Source organism: Schizophyllum commune (assembly GCF_000143185.2).
Source record: "Schizophyllum commune H4-8 unplaced genomic scaffold SCHCOscaffold_14, whole genome shotgun sequence".
In the NCBI taxonomy this organism is placed as follows: domain Eukaryota; kingdom Fungi; phylum Basidiomycota; class Agaricomycetes; order Agaricales; family Schizophyllaceae; genus Schizophyllum; species Schizophyllum commune.
Window position 1 is genome coordinate 179,823 of NW_026089551.1, and position 17,374 is coordinate 197,196.

The 17,374-nt window shown below is 56.1% G+C and overlaps 7 protein-coding genes across 7 annotated transcripts; 4 read left to right on the top strand and 3 right to left on the bottom strand.

Moving 5' to 3' along the window:
* Positions 1-563: 563 nt before the first annotated feature.
* SCHCODRAFT_02642597 (uncharacterized protein) lies at positions 564-1,144 on the bottom strand. Its single transcript, XM_050346283.1, has one exon. It carries the CDS (start codon positions 1,073-1,075, stop codon positions 869-871), a length of 207 nt encoding a protein of 68 aa, XP_050197374.1. The 5' UTR covers positions 1,076-1,144; the 3' UTR covers positions 564-868.
* Positions 1,145-2,600: 1,456 nt separating this feature from the next.
* On the bottom strand, positions 2,601-3,035 carry SCHCODRAFT_02519109 (uncharacterized protein; the record flags this gene model as incomplete). Its single annotated transcript, XM_003026701.2, has 1 exon — positions 2,601-3,035. One exon carries the CDS (start codon positions 3,033-3,035, stop codon positions 2,601-2,603), a length of 435 nt encoding a protein of 144 aa, XP_003026747.1.
* A 3,609-nt stretch (positions 3,036-6,644) lies between these two features.
* SCHCODRAFT_02672908 (uncharacterized protein) lies at positions 6,645-8,571 on the top strand (the record flags this gene model as incomplete). Its single annotated transcript, XM_050346661.1, has 10 exons — positions 6,645-6,684; positions 6,738-6,811; positions 6,859-7,016; positions 7,066-7,443; positions 7,496-7,649; positions 7,706-7,767; positions 7,812-7,875; positions 8,087-8,117; positions 8,163-8,425; positions 8,476-8,571. The coding sequence occupies 10 exons, from the start codon at positions 6,645-6,647 to the stop codon at positions 8,569-8,571; spliced, it is 1,320 nt and encodes a 439-aa protein (XP_050197375.1).
* A 609-nt stretch (positions 8,572-9,180) lies between these two features.
* On the top strand, positions 9,181-11,242 carry SCHCODRAFT_02672909 (uncharacterized protein; the record flags this gene model as incomplete). Its single annotated transcript, XM_050346662.1, has 6 exons — positions 9,181-9,480; positions 9,531-9,816; positions 9,867-10,122; positions 10,176-10,562; positions 10,617-10,837; positions 10,890-11,242. 6 exons carry the CDS (start codon positions 9,181-9,183, stop codon positions 11,240-11,242), a joined length of 1,803 nt encoding a protein of 600 aa, XP_050197376.1.
* A 473-nt stretch (positions 11,243-11,715) lies between these two features.
* Positions 11,716-12,682, top strand: SCHCODRAFT_02672910 (uncharacterized protein; the record flags this gene model as incomplete). Its single annotated transcript, XM_003027014.2, has 3 exons — positions 11,716-11,759; positions 11,810-12,357; positions 12,405-12,682. 3 exons carry the CDS (start codon positions 11,716-11,718, stop codon positions 12,680-12,682), a joined length of 870 nt encoding a protein of 289 aa, XP_003027060.2.
* A 2,120-nt stretch (positions 12,683-14,802) lies between these two features.
* SCHCODRAFT_01106616 (uncharacterized protein) lies at positions 14,803-15,219 on the bottom strand (the record flags this gene model as incomplete). The annotated part of the gene is made up of 1 exon (XM_050341037.1): positions 14,803-15,219. The coding sequence occupies one exon, from the start codon at positions 15,217-15,219 to the stop codon at positions 14,803-14,805; it is 417 nt and encodes a 138-aa protein (XP_050197377.1).
* Positions 15,220-15,542: 323 nt separating this feature from the next.
* On the top strand, positions 15,543-17,269 carry SCHCODRAFT_01175707 (uncharacterized protein; the record flags this gene model as incomplete). Its single annotated transcript, XM_003027015.2, has 7 exons — positions 15,543-15,792; positions 16,127-16,229; positions 16,313-16,493; positions 16,759-16,859; positions 16,909-16,954; positions 17,011-17,038; positions 17,217-17,269. 7 exons carry the CDS (start codon positions 15,543-15,545, stop codon positions 17,267-17,269), a joined length of 762 nt encoding a protein of 253 aa, XP_003027061.1.
* Between the last annotated feature and the right edge of the window lie 105 nt (positions 17,270-17,374).

The following is a 17,374-nucleotide window of genomic DNA, read 5'->3' on the forward strand; positions in this document are numbered from 1 at the left end:
TCGTCGTCGCGGGTGCTGCTCGTCGCCGCCGCGAGGCGCCCTCCCGAACGTCAAAACACGTGCCCGCGCCACCCGCGCTCCCGACGCGTCGCGCACCCCTCCCGCCACCTCCGCCTCGCCCCGCGCTCCCGCCCGACGCACAAATGCGTTCTCACGCTCTTCCCCGCGCTCGTCGTCGCCCGACGCGCATCTCCCGACGCCGCGGCACGTGACCCCGCCGTTCCCGCTCCCGACCGCGCGCGCCTCCCGCTGCACGTCGCTCGTGCTCATTCCCACGCCGTTACCCGGCGTCATCGCGCGCCCACTCCCCGGCGTCGTCGTACACTGCCCGACGCGCCTCGTGTCGCGCGCACGCTCGGGCTCGAAAGCGCGCGTCTCGGCAGATGCCGAGAACGCGCCGTAGCCAGTCGAGCGACCGCGTTCGCGCGCTGACCGTCGAGCCGCGCGTCCCGGGCAAATGCCCGGGTAGCGCGGTGTTCGTCGGGTAGCGCGCAGGCCGTAGCACGCGCCCCGCGGCAACCTCCTCGCCGCACGGGGTCGCGCCCATCCCATCCGGCCCGGCCCGAGCCGCTGCCCGTCCGCCATTCCCGCTCGGCCCCTCCCAGCGCGGCCGCGCTGCGCAGGCAACGCCGTCGACGGGCGCGCTCGCGCGCCCTCGTCGCTCCTGCCCGCGACACGTGGCGAGGACGTCCGTATCGTGCCACGTGTTCGTAGTGTGCGCGTGACGGCGGCAACGCCACGAGCGTCGCCCATGCGCACGGCAGCCCGTAAATCCTCGCAGCGCATCGACGTCGTCGAGGGCGTCTGGCAGGACGGTACGGGCAGGTGATCACGCGCAGCGCGGCGCGTGGTCGCCATGGCGACCACGTCATCGCTGCAGCCACGGGCGAGGGCGGCGAGTAGGAGGGTGGGTGTGTGGGTGTGGGTGGGGCAGTGCGGGGAGGTTGGCTTGAGGACGCGACGGCGGCTGGCTGGCTGGCTGAGCAGCGCTGTTGAGCGCGCGCGCGGGTGCTCGCGAAGGCGCTTGCGACGGTCGAGGCGCGAGTGATAAAGCAAGGCAGTCACCAGCTCGCATCGAGGTCGACGCGAGCAGGCCACGCCCGCAGAGGGAGGTGGTGGGTCAGGAGAAGGTGGTGGGAGCGAGCGAAGGGCTCGCATCGGCTGCGGACGGAATTCATTTCCGTCCGCGCACGTGCTCGGCAAATGCCGGCGAACGCGCCCCTTCAGCGCGCGCGCGAGATCTCCTGCGCATCTGAACCTTCCGAGGCGGTCAAAGACTTCGGAAAGGGGCGTAACATAGTGATATATGTATCTAGCTATATATTGTACGGAAAAGTACGTGAAATGCGCGCCTATGACAGCATAGTGTGCACATTTACCCTCGAGAAGAATATGCCCTCAACATGATTAGACCCAATATATTACTATCGGGCGATTCTTGCACTAGGTATGCGCCTAGATGTGTCAGATAAGCGTACTCACAGCCTTATCCATTGCTATCGAAGTGAGGGGACATCTCCCATATGGCGAGATTGCACCTGGGCCCCAGTTAGACTTGAGCCTCACTTATACAGATCGGTTGATTCTGGGGCCATCGAGGCAACACGGGTAGTCAGAAGACCATGGAGGTACACAATCAGGCGTATACAATTTACCCATAAATTGAGCTGTGGCGGGGGGAGCTCCAGTTCACCCGGATTATGTTCTGATATATGTATGGCACTAATCCAGAAGATATGCTCAATCTCGAGGTGAGTTGCCGCATTTTGAGTCGCTTTATGGACAAATCTCATACTTTCAGGGCAGATAACCCCGTTTCTGAGTGTGCTCTACATGCCTGTTGCGTTATTTTAGCGGCGGGAGACATCGTTGATCCTCGAGACATCATTCAGGGCGACGAGAAGGTTAAGTCGGCACCCGGTCCGGTCTCGGCCAATCCTAGCGTGATAAAGTCTATCCTGGGCTCAGATACTGGCTCGCTCATGACTGCGATGGTGATGAAGAATTGAGTTATGACTTCCTCTCTCTTAGCCTTATTGTATACATATCACCTGTGGTGGACCGGAGCACACGAAAAGCGAATAGATTTTGCCATATGACTTCAAGGTGAACGGGTATTGAATTTGGCCCCCATTCTGCGTCATAGAGCGTTTTGAGATGTATCCGGCTATAAGGATATTATCAGCGTGTCTTATACCTCCCGAACCAGGGCATACAAGGCCTCGCCACTGGGCAGCGCGAAGACCGGCTATGTGGGCCGGGCTTCCGGGTGTGTCACGTGACTGCATCGGAAAATTTCCGGGCGCAGTCCCCGAGCTCTTGCCTCTTTCCACCACCGCCGTCCTCCCCATTGCCCCATCCTCCGCTCGACACGCGTTGGCTGCCTGGCCGCGCGTCGTCCGCCTTGCTTTCCTCTCACTGCCACACAGCCACCGACGTCCTCGTCCACCTGCGCGCCACGTGTGCAAGAACGCGTCGCCGGCTCTGGCGCGCCCGGCAACCAGGTGCCCGCCCAAGCAAGCGCTCAAGCCCAAGCCCCATCCCATACCCCCATCACCCTCCCGCGCATGCCGCGCGCGCCTAGTGCGTGACGCGGCAAGCTATTCCCCGCAGATGCCGCCGTGCTCGCGATCGCGCGCTTCGCATGTGTGACGTGGCGGTGCCACGTCATGCGGCGATCGCCTCCTGTGAGTACGGCGGGCCGTGCGTGCTGCACGACCGTCGGCGCGGGGCACCCAGGCCTCCCGGCCAGCAGAGCATGGCTCGTTCGCGGCGTGACCGAGGCAGCGCACCACGGACACGTGGCGCGCGAGCCTCACCCTCGCGACGAGCTGCTGCGCGCGCGGGTATGGCTGCGCGTGCTTTGGGCGGTAGCGGTCGGGAGCGCGCGGACGCGGTGCGCGGGCTGGATTAAAGCGGCAACCGCAGAGCCGGCCCGAGCGAGCGCGAATCGAGCGCGCTGCGGGGAGTAGGACCCCACGGAGCGCGTCGTACGACCAGTGCGCTACCCGACGAGCGCTACGTGCCCCGGGCATTTGCCTAGGACACGCGACTCGACGGCCAGCGCGCGAGCGCGACCCCGCGAGCGGTCCCGGCGCGTTCTCGGCATCTGCCGAGCAGCGCGCTCTCACGCCCGTGCGAGCGCGCGGCACGAGGAGCGTCGGACGTCGGGGAGAAGCTTGGGACTGCGCGAGGAGGAGGAGGAGGGGGGTGTGGGAATGTGCACGAGCGCCGGGCAGCAGCAGCGCGGGACGAGGCGGGAGGTGCGCGCATCGGGAGCGGGAGCGGCGAGGTCACGTGCCGCGGCGTCGAGAGGCGCGCGTCGGGCGACGACGAGCGTGGGAATGCGCGCGACGACGCCGGGGAGGGCGGGAGGCGCGAGCGACGCGTCGGGAGCGGGAGCGGGGAGGTCACGTGCCACGGCGTCGAGGCGCGCGTCGGGCGACGACGGGCATGGGGATTAGCGTGGGAGCGTGCTAATGCGTAGGGCGGGAGCACGGGGCGAGGTCGAGGTGGCGGGAGGGGTGCGCAACGCGTCGGGAGCGCGGGTGGCGCGGGCACGTGTTTTGACGTTCGGGAGGGCGCCTCGCGGCGGCGACGAGCAGCACCCGCGACGACGACGGGCGCATCTCGGCAATAGCCGGCGACGAGCGGCAGGGGGCTGGACAGCCCAGAGACACCTGGAAAACGTAGTTATACGACGTAGCTACAATTTGCAGCCCCTTCAGCCCAGCAGCAGTCTGCTGGAGTTAGCAACACAGAGCCCTGAAAACCTGGGCAGTGTAGTTATAATGGGTCTGCCAGTGGTGGACCATCTCAAGTATGCAGGATAGTATCTCGGCGGGCACGCGGTCCACGGGAGACAAGAGGGCTAAGATTTTTGCCAACTCGACGGCAACGGCATTTCGATCGACGTGCAGGGATGAAATAGCGGCGGACAGCGATATCTCCACATCGCGCGAATGCGTCGCCGCCTGCGCCAGAGAGATGCGTCGTTCTGCGGATACGTCGTCGCGAGAGGGACTGCAGACAGACGCGTGAGACACGCAAGCGTAGTAGCTGTCGAAAAGAGACATGACGTGGACGCGAGTGTCGATGGAGCACCTTTAGGAAGAGAAATAGAGGCGGCGAAGACGACAGCTTGAGCAGCCGTTTTGCTGTACTTGAGGACGAGCATCGGGTGCTGTTAATCATGATGGAGCGTGCGAATGAGCTCGCTATCGACACCGAGTTCCAGCTCTATGCGCCAACGTACAGGCTCGTACCCTGCATCTGCGGATTCTGCAGGTGAATGTCTACTTTTGAGCAAGATTGGCTTTCAAGGGGAGAGAACATAGAGTACGCATGCATGGAAGGTAAAACACCAGACATGTCGCCATCGGCAGAGCAGTGGTAGAAGAGGGCATGGGATAGGACGGCGTGGGATAAGCGCCGTTCTTCCATTGAGTTTTTACGCAACCCCACATTCTCTATCGTATTAATGGTTACTATGACCTATCACCGATGCTTGAACTATTCGAAGCGCGCGAATCTCCAGGGCAACTAGCGAAGTGACGCCTGTGCGGATGTGAAAGCACATACGATAAAGGACCACGGACCGGTAAAGGAACATTGAAGAAGCACGGTATCTCTTGTGCCTAGTGATGCATCTCTTTAGCCGCATAACTGATTGGAGCCGATAGGCTTGACAATCACGGCACCCACACGGCAACGTTAGATGGCGTCTCGCTACCGCCGCTTGTCAGGGAACGCTGGGGATTCGCGAATGGGCACGGACATCCTATTGAACACCTTGTAGTAAAGCAACATGTGTATTCGATGTACGGTATGACTGGTAAGTTGTATGCCATGCTCCTAACGAGAGCACCAAATAAGGCGGTGACGACGGAGGCGGAAATGGATGGAGAAAAGGGATAACTGCGCAGTTTTCACGGTGTTACACGAGTCAAGCAGTGAAGTAATACGAAGGCATTCGAAGGGAACAAGTAGTCGAAGACCAGCGGACAGGCGTGCAGCAACAGGAGAACAGTGTTGACGCTTGAGTACACGTGAAGACCACTGTAAGACGTGGCCAGTAAGCGACGAAGACGTGTGTTTCGTACCGCAGGTGCGCATGCCCGACGCGGGATGTTCGAACGAACAGTCCTTTGACCGCGAGACCCGGCGACCGGGTTCTTGTCGCCGCACGTCTCGCCACCGAGCTGCCCCTGAACGTCCCTGCTGGACTGCTGCAACTGATGATCCGCGAGTTGTCGCCCTAGGTGGCCTACCACGCGTACTCGTTCGTCGCGTCTGTGCGCGTCGCGTCATCCGGTAAGCACACTCTGTCACAGGAACGTGCGCAGATGGCTGACTGCGGAGACCATCGAGCCCTCGCATGCAGCGGGTGACTACAAACCGACGTCGAGGAAGATCGCGCGCTTGTCAATGTGACGATCGTTGTAACCGATACAGTGGGTACAATTTGCGTCCGAGTTGCATATCTCAGAAAAGCCTCCATTGCCAATTAGATGAAAATACCAGTCTAGCAGCTCCCGCATCCATGACCAAAACCCCAAAAGTTCGGATTGTTATTGCAGAGTAGACAAATAGAACCTAAAACTGCTATTCCGTCCGATCGTACGAGATTGCGTAACCTAGATAGTCTTGCTTACCATCACGATTACATGTGATCCGTCGTCATTGACCGTCATATCATCACAAAAGAAGGCGATGTACGATCTATGTCCTCGGCACACCTTGCTCGGACATGCAGACGCTAACGATGCGTGCGACTCTCACCTCGTCTTGGGATGTCCCTGACGGAGATTTCTCAGAACGACGCGGCCCGCATCCGATGCGGAACGGAGTTTACTTTACATAACACGGCGGATGGAAAGCAGCTATTGACACCTTCCGTCGCACTTCCATTGCGCGGTAGAAAAAGGAAACAAAGTCTCGTTCGGAAAGACACTTCGACATCCCGACAGGAACAACCGATCTCCGCATTCCCAGCGTAATTTCATATATGATCTTGCCGGATCAATGATTGACTCTAGATCACATCGCACTCTATCGACCTTCCCCATTGATACTCCCGGTCGCACGGCAACTCTAAGCAAGATAATGTAGCCGCTCCCTGCTTTGAGAAAGTAGCCCAGTTGTTAGTCAAGTACAAGACAAGTGGCAGTTCTCTGAAACAATGCAGGCCGCAGTTCGGCATAATCGGATGTAATTTTGGTTTACTGACGCGAAGGAAGTTGTGCCTCGCAGTCGATATTTCATGCAGACGATCATTGCAAACGTACGGACGTGCGACCACCTAAATTCAATCATCCTGCAATCCCGTCATCATTTGTTCCTCGTCGAGACCGAGATAGTGGTACGAGTGCGACAACAGGTGCACAGGTGGATGCCGCGGAGCGCGCACCCGACGCACTGTCCGCGCGATCACAATTTTCTGGGGGGCAGAGGGGGCGCGCGGAATGTGCCGTGCCGGTATTGCGAACGGCGCCAATTACGGTACGGAGAACGCGGAATAACTGAATACGCGACGACTTGTTATCTCCAGAGATTTGGTAGACGGGCGTTCGAATGCACCGGACTCTGGTTGAAAGTAACTTTGCTCCTGCGCTAACACCCACGAGTTCACGCTCAAGTCTGGTATGGCTCCCGTCCCCGTGAACTACGACTTCGGAAAAGCAGGTGAGCATAGCGAGGCACGCATGGGGAACGTGTATGAGGCTAACGGTGGTCAGCGGCCATTGTCGCGGCTGTCGCTGCCCGTCGTTCGAACGTTGAAGGTCATCATGTATTGGGAGTTTACAAGAAGGTACGACCGTACGTGGGCGACCCAGCGATACGTTCTGAACTTTGTAGGACTGTGATCTTCACGATGTCATGGATGTTGCGTCCAACGGCAACAATCTGAAGTTCGCTACTGATCTTGCCAACGAAGGCGCGGAGATGCAATACGAAGTCACCGGCGTCCTCTGGGCGAAGGACCTCCCTCCTCCGTCCACCGTCAGAATCAATTAGTGCGTGTTCAACTACACCCGTCTTCCTATCCATTGATGAGAATCGCAGTGGGAGCCGCCCGGACTCGACGACACTCCGATTCATGAAGCAGTCCGTTACGCTGGTTGCGATGCAGTCCCATGTGTTCGAAGAAGGGGCGAAAGAGTTGGAACGCCTGCGCAACTTCTTCGCTCGCACTGTCGGCGTCAACGTCGCTATCTTCAACGCTGCAAAGACATTGCATGGATCGACGATGGACATCGCGACGCGAATGTTCACATCAAGCAAGGATGCGCCCGAAGAAGAGCACATATCCCTCTCTGCGGACATCGATCCGGACGGTGTTCTCCGACTTCTGCTCGAATCCGAGCCCGGCTTCGTACACTGCATGGACAACCATGTCGATTACCTCAGAGTTGCAAGCGAGTCGTCGAGCGGGAAACCGACGTGAGCCGTCTACGCTGCACTGACACCATTGGAACACTTACGGGTCGTGCAGATACATGCCCTGCAGACCTGCTCGTTTTCGCGAGGGCGACATCGTTACTTGCACCTTTGTGCTTGCCCTCGTGCCACGTAAGGGAAGAGGCAATGGGTACACCATGATAAAGGTCCTTAGGCAGCTCGCGCTCGAACATGAGATGCCCACACAGGTCCGTACTGTGCCATACACGTGTCATACCTTCACCTCACATCTCCATTCTTGTAGGATGGCGTCGCCAGTGACCACTTCAACGGTTCGCCGCCTAGACCGTCCCTGAAGCGGCCTCGGTCCGTCTTCGACATAGGCGAATCTTTGAATCCGCCGAACTTAGGAAAGTTGTCGATCTCAGACGTGCGCATGGGGGGTACATAGACGTAGCGTATGCTGTCCATAGCGTTAGTATACTCCGATGCAAACGTATGCGTTGTCCGACGTGGAGAGTTACTCCTTAAGCGCTGCCAATGTCGTCGACTTACTGTTTACTGTGTGAGGAAGCCCCGGTACTGTACGTCGCGCCAAATCAAAATGGAGGTCACGGATTTTCAGGTCGCCTCCAATGCGATCGGAATAATCTTGTTACATACTCTCATGGATACGCGCCCGCAGAAAAAGCAGATCGCGGTGATGAAACCCGGCGGTTCGTACCCTGACAGATGAATAGGAAGTCGCTCATTCTCTGAAGGGGCCCCGCGCGGAAGTCGGTTTAAACCCATCGTCGTCAAGTCGATTGGCCAAGATCTTACATCGAACGCCCGCCTTCAGAAAGCAATAGATGATCGAGAGACGCTCATAATGGATGCCCAAAGGAAGATCAAGGCCCTAAAGGACGACAAGAAGAGCATACGACGTGCAGAACGGGACCGAGACCGCGCAATCACAAATGAGAGGCGAGCCCGTGAGGAGGTTAAGCGGCTGCTCACAGTCAACAAGGATCTTTCTACGAAGGTAGAATACCGTCACGAGCACCGCGCACATATCTGACGAGCAGCGCGTAGAATCGGGAGCTTCAAGTGAAGTACGCGAAGCTGAAAGACGTATTGAAGGGCATTGAGGAAACGGCACGCGTGGCCCACGCTGCGAAGGAGGCGTAGGGAGCAGTCGCTTATCAATTACGAACGAAGGCGTAGAAGAATGAATGTAGAGCGCGTAGGCGACGGTGTCGGTCGCTATCGCGAGGGTACGTGACGGTGATGAAAGCCGCGACACATCGGAGCCCAATAAGGTTAACAAACGATCGCCAGTCCAGATCGGGATAACAATTTGTTAACTCGATCAGGATGACTTGATCGTCGATCGACCACGAGGATAAATCGGGTAAAGCGGACTTAGAGTTCTACCACCACCATGTCGAAAGCCTTCGTCCTCGTGGACCCCACGCAGCCCAAGCGCACGAGGAAAAAGAAAGCGAAGCGAGAAGCTGTAGATGTTACCGAGCCAACTGACGCGGAGATGTCGCAAGACGCGCACAAAGAACGCGTACCCAGCACGTCACGCGTGGACGACGTCGAGAGGGGCGCCATGCTGCATCATACCCGCTTTCTATCTTTTACGGAGGTAACGATCAACCAGGGTGATGGACATGAACAGAAAAAGATAGTTCTTCGTACGGCGTGTGAAATATCGTTGACTGACATCGTTCCACATACAGCGATGAACATAATGCGACGAGCGAAGAAGTCACGTACTTTGGTGCCAGTTCCATGACCGACGGGCAGACGACTGAGGAGCAGATGCACTCGCAAACGAGCTCTGTTTACGGTTACAATACCTCTAACATGGAACGCGAGGACATCGCGAGGTTGCCGGTCGACGCACCGAACGGTATCGCGCACGATAATTCTGAGCGCACTCCCTCTGGATGTCAACGAGAGTGGCGGGACTTTACCCTGCTCGCACCTGCGCTGTCTCAAAATCCCATAATACGATGGCCGTCTGTACAGGCGACTACACTAGCGCCATTTCGTCCTGCTACGAATGTCAACGCTAATCTGCTTGGCTGGGTGAGGTAAGTTAGTTCGCGCGAGAATGACGACTTACGTTTGTATGGAAGGACGAGCGATACACAAACCTCTGCGCAAAAACCTTCCTTGCAGCTGATAGAGCACCGCACATCGTGCGCGTTATCGAATCTGGAGAAGCGCGGGTGACGTACAAGGAAGCCATCGACGGTTTGGAACAAGGCCTTGCAGTTTTGGTGAAGGGAGGTGCCTCCAAGCTAAAGCAGACAGGCTTAGACGATGGAGGCGACGACGCGATGACACCTGAGTTCTGGGGAAGAGATTATGCGGATAGAGGAGGATTTGGTGTGAATGTGCACGTACGAAGAGAATTCCATGGTAAGTACTGCTCGCGGCGGGGGGTGGGCAATGAGCTTACATGGTAGCAGATGCGCACGTCCGAGATGTGCAAGCCCAAGAAGAACGAAAGACTGTAGCGGAGGTGGCGGCTCAGCAGGCAGGCAAAAGTGCGCGTAAACGCACGCGGGCCGCCGCAGATCGTATCGAAAAGCAGGACGAGCCCTCGAAGGAGAGGATACTTATGAGTCTTCTCGACTTCTACTCGTGGATAAAGGACCCGGCGGCGAGTCCTCGATGCGTTCTCGACCTCCCGCCAGGATTTCCAAGCCATGACCCGCTCGTCGAGTAAGCACGGACACTGGAACGTGGCCCAATAGGACTGACGACTTGACCTGCAGTATGCTATCAGACGGTCACACAGAAGTCCGCACTCGCTCATTTCGATCTACGATGCGTGGCTACCGCTGTCTTCCTGCAGACATACTGAACACGTACGACTGGGCGCTCGTTCACCAGCGATGCTTTTTGACGATGGCACACTACGACGCGAATGGCCTCGGAACATCGATACAGGTCAAAGGGAAGGGATACAAGTTTTGGATAGTCTTGCGCTTCCCGCAACCGGACGACCCGTCGTTCGTGAATCTTGTGGAACGAATGCAGCATATGGTAGCGGGGGGCTCCGAGTTCGGGATGTCACGCGACGACTTCCAAATCCCTCATGCGGACTGGGAGATCCTCCCTGAGCATGGTGCGATCATTGTACTGGAAGAGGGTGACCTGCTGTAAGGAAATACGATGCTCGCAAGACGAACAAATTGTTATTAACATCTGTGCAGGTTGCAACCGCCGGGCATTCCTCATGTCGTGTTCACTCCCGTCCATTGTGCGACATCCGGAAAGCACTGGTGCTCGTACCACTTGCTCGCGCAGATGGAGTTCACTCGCGCGTTCGAAACCGTCGCAAACACCCGCGGCACCAATCACGATCACATTCTCATCCAAGTCATGCTCGTCTACATGGCGGCCGCCCTTCCAGCGCGCGTGCGACAAGGTGATAGTGAGCAGGGTTCCTAATTCGCATCCGTTGTCTTTCGCTCATGCTATGGAAGGCTTTCGCTATAAGCCAATGCTTGCGCTGTGTCTCATGGTGCTATGGCCGCATCGCTATATCTCGAAAGCTGCAGCGGAACCAGCACAAGTAGCAGAGAACGAGCTATCGGACGACGGTGCTGTGATCAAGCGGTTCCTCAGGGGGTACGACAAGTGGATGGGAATCGACATAGACTTTGAGGCTCACTCGGTATGTGCAAGCATGATTAACAGCTTGGCGCCCCGCGCGCCTAAGGAGAACGAGAAAAAATGGTACGAGCGTATCAGGGACTACAATACAGGAGAAGATAATTGGTTGTCACCCGGGGAGTACGTGGACTTATCATATCTACTCGATGAGCGCTCTACATAGACGCCCTCCTATACATGTCCTGCACGAGCGTGCTTCATCAGCTGGCGTCGGGGCGCGGCCATCACCTCTTGACAGTAGGGAACATGCATAGTAGCCTTCGCGTAATGTCAACAGTAGGACTGCGACGCTCCCTATCGCAAGTCGAACACAGCGATAATCGGCACAGTGCTCCGCCGCGCAGTTGCACGACGCATCGACGGCGTGGAGCGGATACGGTTGTTCCTGTTTAAGGACCTCGCCCGAACTACCAATTTCCTTTTTCCCTTCCTTCCCCCAATCGGGCACACGGATGCAAAAGTTCCCGATCACGACGGGCACGAAATGGTTTTCGCGCAAGGCACAGACTACTTTTCCCATTGAAAGGAGTGAGCGGAGCGTCCCGTACATTTGTTACCGTGCACTCCGCGACATTGGAATAGGGAGAACGGTATAAGACTGAAGGGTGGTTGCGGGATCGTGTCACACATTCATCAATGAGGTTGTCCACCCTTTACCCACAGGGAACGCCGTTCGCGGTGTAAGTACTCATCATACTAAGCTGTGAACCTACCAACGCTTGCCTTGCAGCCCAGAACTTCACGATGCGATTTTCTCTGGCTTCGACCAGACCGACTTCACGAACTTCGCATGCACTTCAAAGTGGAACCGGGCGATCACGCGCGAGCACCTTGCACGCGTCTACAACATTGCAAAAGCGCTCGGTCGGTACATGGCCGTCGAAGACGTCCCTAGGTTCCAAGCCATACAGAAGTACACCGGAATGATCATCTCTGGGTCGTTTGCGCTACGATTCATGGGCCAGTACTCTTTCGTGGAAAGCGACCTCGACCTGTACATCCCTTACTCGACAGCCATGATCGTCATCCACTTTTTGACGTGCAGAGGATACACGTACACGCCGAGATCGACCCAGGATCCCGACTTGTACAGCGCACTTGAGTACACAGACCCCGCGCTAGTGGTCGCTCACGACGCCCTCAGTGAGTCGGAAAGACGCGACTGGCAACCGTATTCGAATCATGTTGGAACTTTTACGTTCATGCGCGGAGAGACGAAGGTGCAAGTTATGACGTGCCGGTACAACGCCATCTGCGCGTTATTCGACTTTCATAGTAGTGAGTAGACTTGCGATCATTGGCTCTGCTGCTGACAATCATCGAAGCTGTTGTCATGAACGCCATCACTCACGATGCAGCCATATCCCTCTACCCATACGAGACGTTCATCCACAAGCGCAACCTCGTCATCGATCCATGGGAATACAACGTCGATCATACGAGTCGCCAGCAAGCGGCCGTCATGAAGTACGCTGCGCGCGGCTGGCGTATGATCAAGGATGTCGATATCATAGAAGGACTGAATAGTTCGCGCGAGTATGGCAGGCTGTGCCGCTTCGTCGGCGACTCCATGACGCGCGTTATTCCACTGTCAGCCAAGTAAGTAGAATCGACGCTGGTGTACGTTGCGAATTGACGACTCACGATGACAAGCATGACGCCACCACAGTTATATCAACCCGCCTTTTGGAACTCATGGACGCTTCAATACGAAGTTATTGTTCGTTTTCCATCCGTGCCCCATCCGCGCGCGTTCTCCGCACAGATCGGCTGGACCAACATCGTTAGCGCGGACTTGTTGGACGACTTCCCGGAAGCGAAGTCGTTGTCGTTCGCTACGGATGCCATGATAGACCTTTTCGGTCATATTCTTTGGAATGGATTGCGGCATCGCGAGGAAGCGTGAGCGACTATTTAGAATCGCGTGCCAGGACCGGTAGCGCTAACACTTACACAGCACAGATAGGGAAACTCTTCAACGCGTCGCGAACATGTCATGCATGTACTTGGCGGATGTGTTCGCAACCATGTCGGCGTATAGGCCCGGCTTTCACTGAGGGCTGTACCATACAGTGCTGGAATATGTACTACTCCGGTGTAAGCAATGTCGAAGTACGCTGATGTCGTAAAATATCGGCGAGCCCATCCTCCAAGCCAGAGCGTTTCAAAGTCGCGCTAGATATTCAACCCGTATGACTCCTAGACTTTGTCTAAATCTGTCTCAGACAAGTACTCCGATACATAAACCTCTGCGCATCGTCGATTTCTCACCCCCCCCCTTTTCAAGTGTGTGCGAGAGTACCGGATGTGAGTACTGTTCCTTCCCTTCTTACATCAAGACCATCTTACACCGTACAGATGGGCCGCACAATAAGCCTTGAGTGTGCACAAGCCGTCGCAGGCGTCGTTGACCGTCACACACTCACGACCTTCTCAAGAGTCTGCAAAATGACGAGACGTGCATGCGCGAAGCGTTTGTTCGACACGATAACCATTTGCGGTGACGACGATATGGCTGCATTCTCAAGGACGTTCATACACACCGACCTTGTCAGACGATTCACGATCATTGCCGTCGACCCACGAACGGAACTCCCTGAGCTGGGGAACGCAACCCATATCACCGTCACTATCAAGCCACCCACATCGGCAGCGCGCAGGTATGCGCGGATGCTGATCGCTATTCTCGAGCGTACGCCCGCCGTTCACCACCTTCGCCTACAAGTGCCTTTTGAGGACTTACAAGACCTTGATCTGGCGCTTTCGTCTAGATGCAGGCAACTGCACACACTCGCGATATCTTTCCCTAGCCATGCTCAGCCAGTCACCAACCTGCGCAGGCCTCATAGCCTATGCCTCCAACTGGACACACTCGAATTCGAGAACGATGCGTCATGGAATGTGGGTTACTTCGCGAAATCGTTCATGACTCTGTCTTGTCCATTCATACGACGCTTGTCCCTTCCTCGCACATCGACATGGGCCGCACTATACGCCTGCGTACAAGCGACGTCAACATCACTTGTCGAGCTACGAGTCGAACCTTTCATGTCTCCGGCGCACTACGATTGTGAGTCCTCACATAGTCATAAAGCGGCACGCAGCCTGATGATTGAGCAGCGTCAAGAGTCGTCCCACGCATACCACATCTGCGGTCGGTAACGACGATCGTTCGTACCCATGAACACAACAGGAACAACGAGTTTGTTGAACGAATTCGCATGATGTTTGCGTGCAACGATCACATTGCCCTCCAAATAGTTCGCCTAGATATGTAACGAGATGTACCGAGCGTATCCAACCGTGTCTGTACCCGTCGTACGGCCATGACCGCGTCAGCGAGTAACGTATTCGGTTGCATGTACTTCCCACACCATACATCGGCCCGACGGCGCGTCCATGACGCAATGTGCGAAATCCAGAGCCACCTGAAAGTCACGTGTGAGTCATTGGACTGACCTGAACCGCCACGGGCCTCGCATCAGAGAACATGAGCGAAGCGCAGCCCACTGGATAGAGACATAATTAACAATAATATTAAGACATGTATGATACTACACTTGTAATGGTACCGCTAGTCTACATTATCTACACGAGTTTTCGATTACACACGCCGATACGCGTCCAAGATATACGGTGCTAGTGTGCTACACTTCACTTCGCTTACAGCACGCACACTCTCACTGCTCATCGAATACGACGCTCTTAGAAGGTGTCAATATCTCAGCCGGAAGCAAATAGCGAACCACTTGCCTGCCCAGCGAAGTCCAGGAGAACCGCCGCTGCGGCGGTCCTGCGTCCCGCACCCACCAAGAACGTAGTACCGTATTCCCTCACAAAGGCATTAGACGCCACGAGAGGAGTGTCTTCGGTCAGCGCATGCGTTGTCGCGACGCCTGGGGCGGACACTTCTCCGCGGAAGCCAATAGATAGACCGCCATGCACCGCCTTCAGGTGTTCCATGAGAAATTCGATAGCGTAGGATCCCCCTGCAGTGAAATATACTATGTCACCGCAGTAGGAGCACTCGGCGCAGATGTCGTTGAAGCGCGTAACCGATGGCGATTTTTCGAGCGCGACCTTGCGATTCTCGAGGGTCTTCTCGCCAAACTGAACACGACCGAGGACGTAGGACGACATCGCGACTAGCTTAGCGCTGTAAAAGCAGAGAATCAGTCGACGATGAGAAGCGACCGAGAACATACCACAAGCAGAGACGGGTCGAGCTTGAAAATCAGAAGAATGGCGATGTTGAAGCCGGCGCTTAAACGACAATCGTAAGTTGCTGATGTCGCACTGTAGAAGCAGAGAATCAGGCGACAGTAGAGAGCTACCGAGGACGTACCAGGAGTAGAGGCGGAACCGGCTCTAAAGCGTTAAGGATGGCGAAGTGGAAGCCGGCGCTTAAAGGCAAATCGTAAGTGATGGGACACGGTGCCAAGAACACAGACTGACATCGAGTAATGGAGAAAGATCAGAAAGATGCGAAGCGTAAAAGGGAGAAAGTTAAGACGGAGGCGCGCGATAGCAAAGGACTGGAGAACGCGACGCGCTGCGAATGTGTTGAAGTAAGGACGGCAATCACCGACCGCACGCGAGAAGTCGGTTACTTCCGACCGGACCGGCAAACCCCGCACGTCCGGAAACTTGCGATCAAGCCGCGTCTGCGGACTCGGCACGGAAAGCACCGACAAGGCGTCAACCACGCGATCGGTCGGCTGCATTCACTCGCCCGACGTAGCGCGACAATCTCAAACGCAAGACGTGGTAATCGAGGGAGCGCATGTTGAAGAGAGTGCAGACATCGCGTGCACGACGTTTACAGAGTCCAATGCGCATGCAATAAGGGAAAATGCGTGTACATCATGACTGAATATAAAGGCTGATTCCGGATTCAATACATACGTCATCAAACATCGCCTCCTTCCCCCCGTCTTCGATTGGATCGTTAGAAGCACTCAAACAAACAAGATGAAGCGAGTCGTTCTCGACAGTAGGTGCTGTTTGTAATACCGTGGCATCTGAGCAGAACATGGATAAACTACAGGTTCACCAGAGGTGGTCCTAGTGTACGACGACGAAACCGAGTTAGGACCGTCGTGGCACTTCAGTTACAGCAACGCCATCGTCGACAACACGACGCATAGCACGTCCAGCAGCGAGGAGGGCGATCACTGCGAGCGCGTTACTGGCGGCGCAATCGTCTGAAGCGTTCCTCTGACATTATTTTCAGATGTGTGGGATCGTGTACTGCGCGGGGTCAGTGTGCATGCCTCAAAGCGCAAAAACAGTGGACATCAAACTGGGGTGTCAAAGGCTTCGCGTACTCTCCCAAAAAGCACTTGAAGACGTTCGACCATCCGGTATTCGAGTGCAACTCTAGATGCCGTTGCTCGCCTGGCTGTCGTAACAAGGTGCGAGCACGCTCTGGAGCATTCCCCCGGTCAAGTAACCCTATTCTAAGGTCATCTACCACCAACCCCATGCATCTGTCGAGATACGACGCATTGAAGAAAGAGGGTGGTGTGTATTCAACGGGCCTTGCCCTATCGAAGCAGGCGATCCTGTCGGATTTCTTGCTGGAGAGATGGTAACCCGACAAGAGGGAGAAGACAGAGCTATGTGAGTCGCAATGAACTTCCATACATCCGACATGATTATAAAAGAAGCAGGTCCCAGAATAGGAACGGCGAGTGCTACGTATTCGACATTGACTTCTGGTACCTGCAAGGAGCGCACAACTCGACTGCGGGAGAAGTTGACAACGGGATGACCCGAGCGTACGTTGCATGTTAACACTAGCTTCCCAAGGCACTCATGTCGTCCCAGCCCTGAAGGCGATCATTACTCCGTGGACTGCAAAGACACAGGCAACGTATGTGGACAGACAGAAAGGGCGCGCGAACTAACCATGCGACCACAGTTCACAAGATTCTTAAGCCACTCGTGCGACCCAAACGTGCGTGCAGTTGGAGTGTACGTGAATGAAGTGGGTGCGAGAACGTTCGCGAGCGTGGACAACTGACGAGAGAGCACTTGCAGAGACGCATGCGCAAGCCAATCATATCCTTCTTCGCAAGGAGAAAGATTCGCGCAGGAGAAGAGGTATCAATATCGTACATTGACGAACGGGCCAGTACGACAACCGAAGCAGGGGAATCAGGCGAAGCAAGTCCTCATACCATGTTAGCCATGGTGTGTAAATGCACCTGTGGTTGGAGCCAGATGTAACCAGGCATGGATGCAGCCACAGGGACAGTTTCATTTGCCCTTGATGCAGCCATCCATGGCTGCT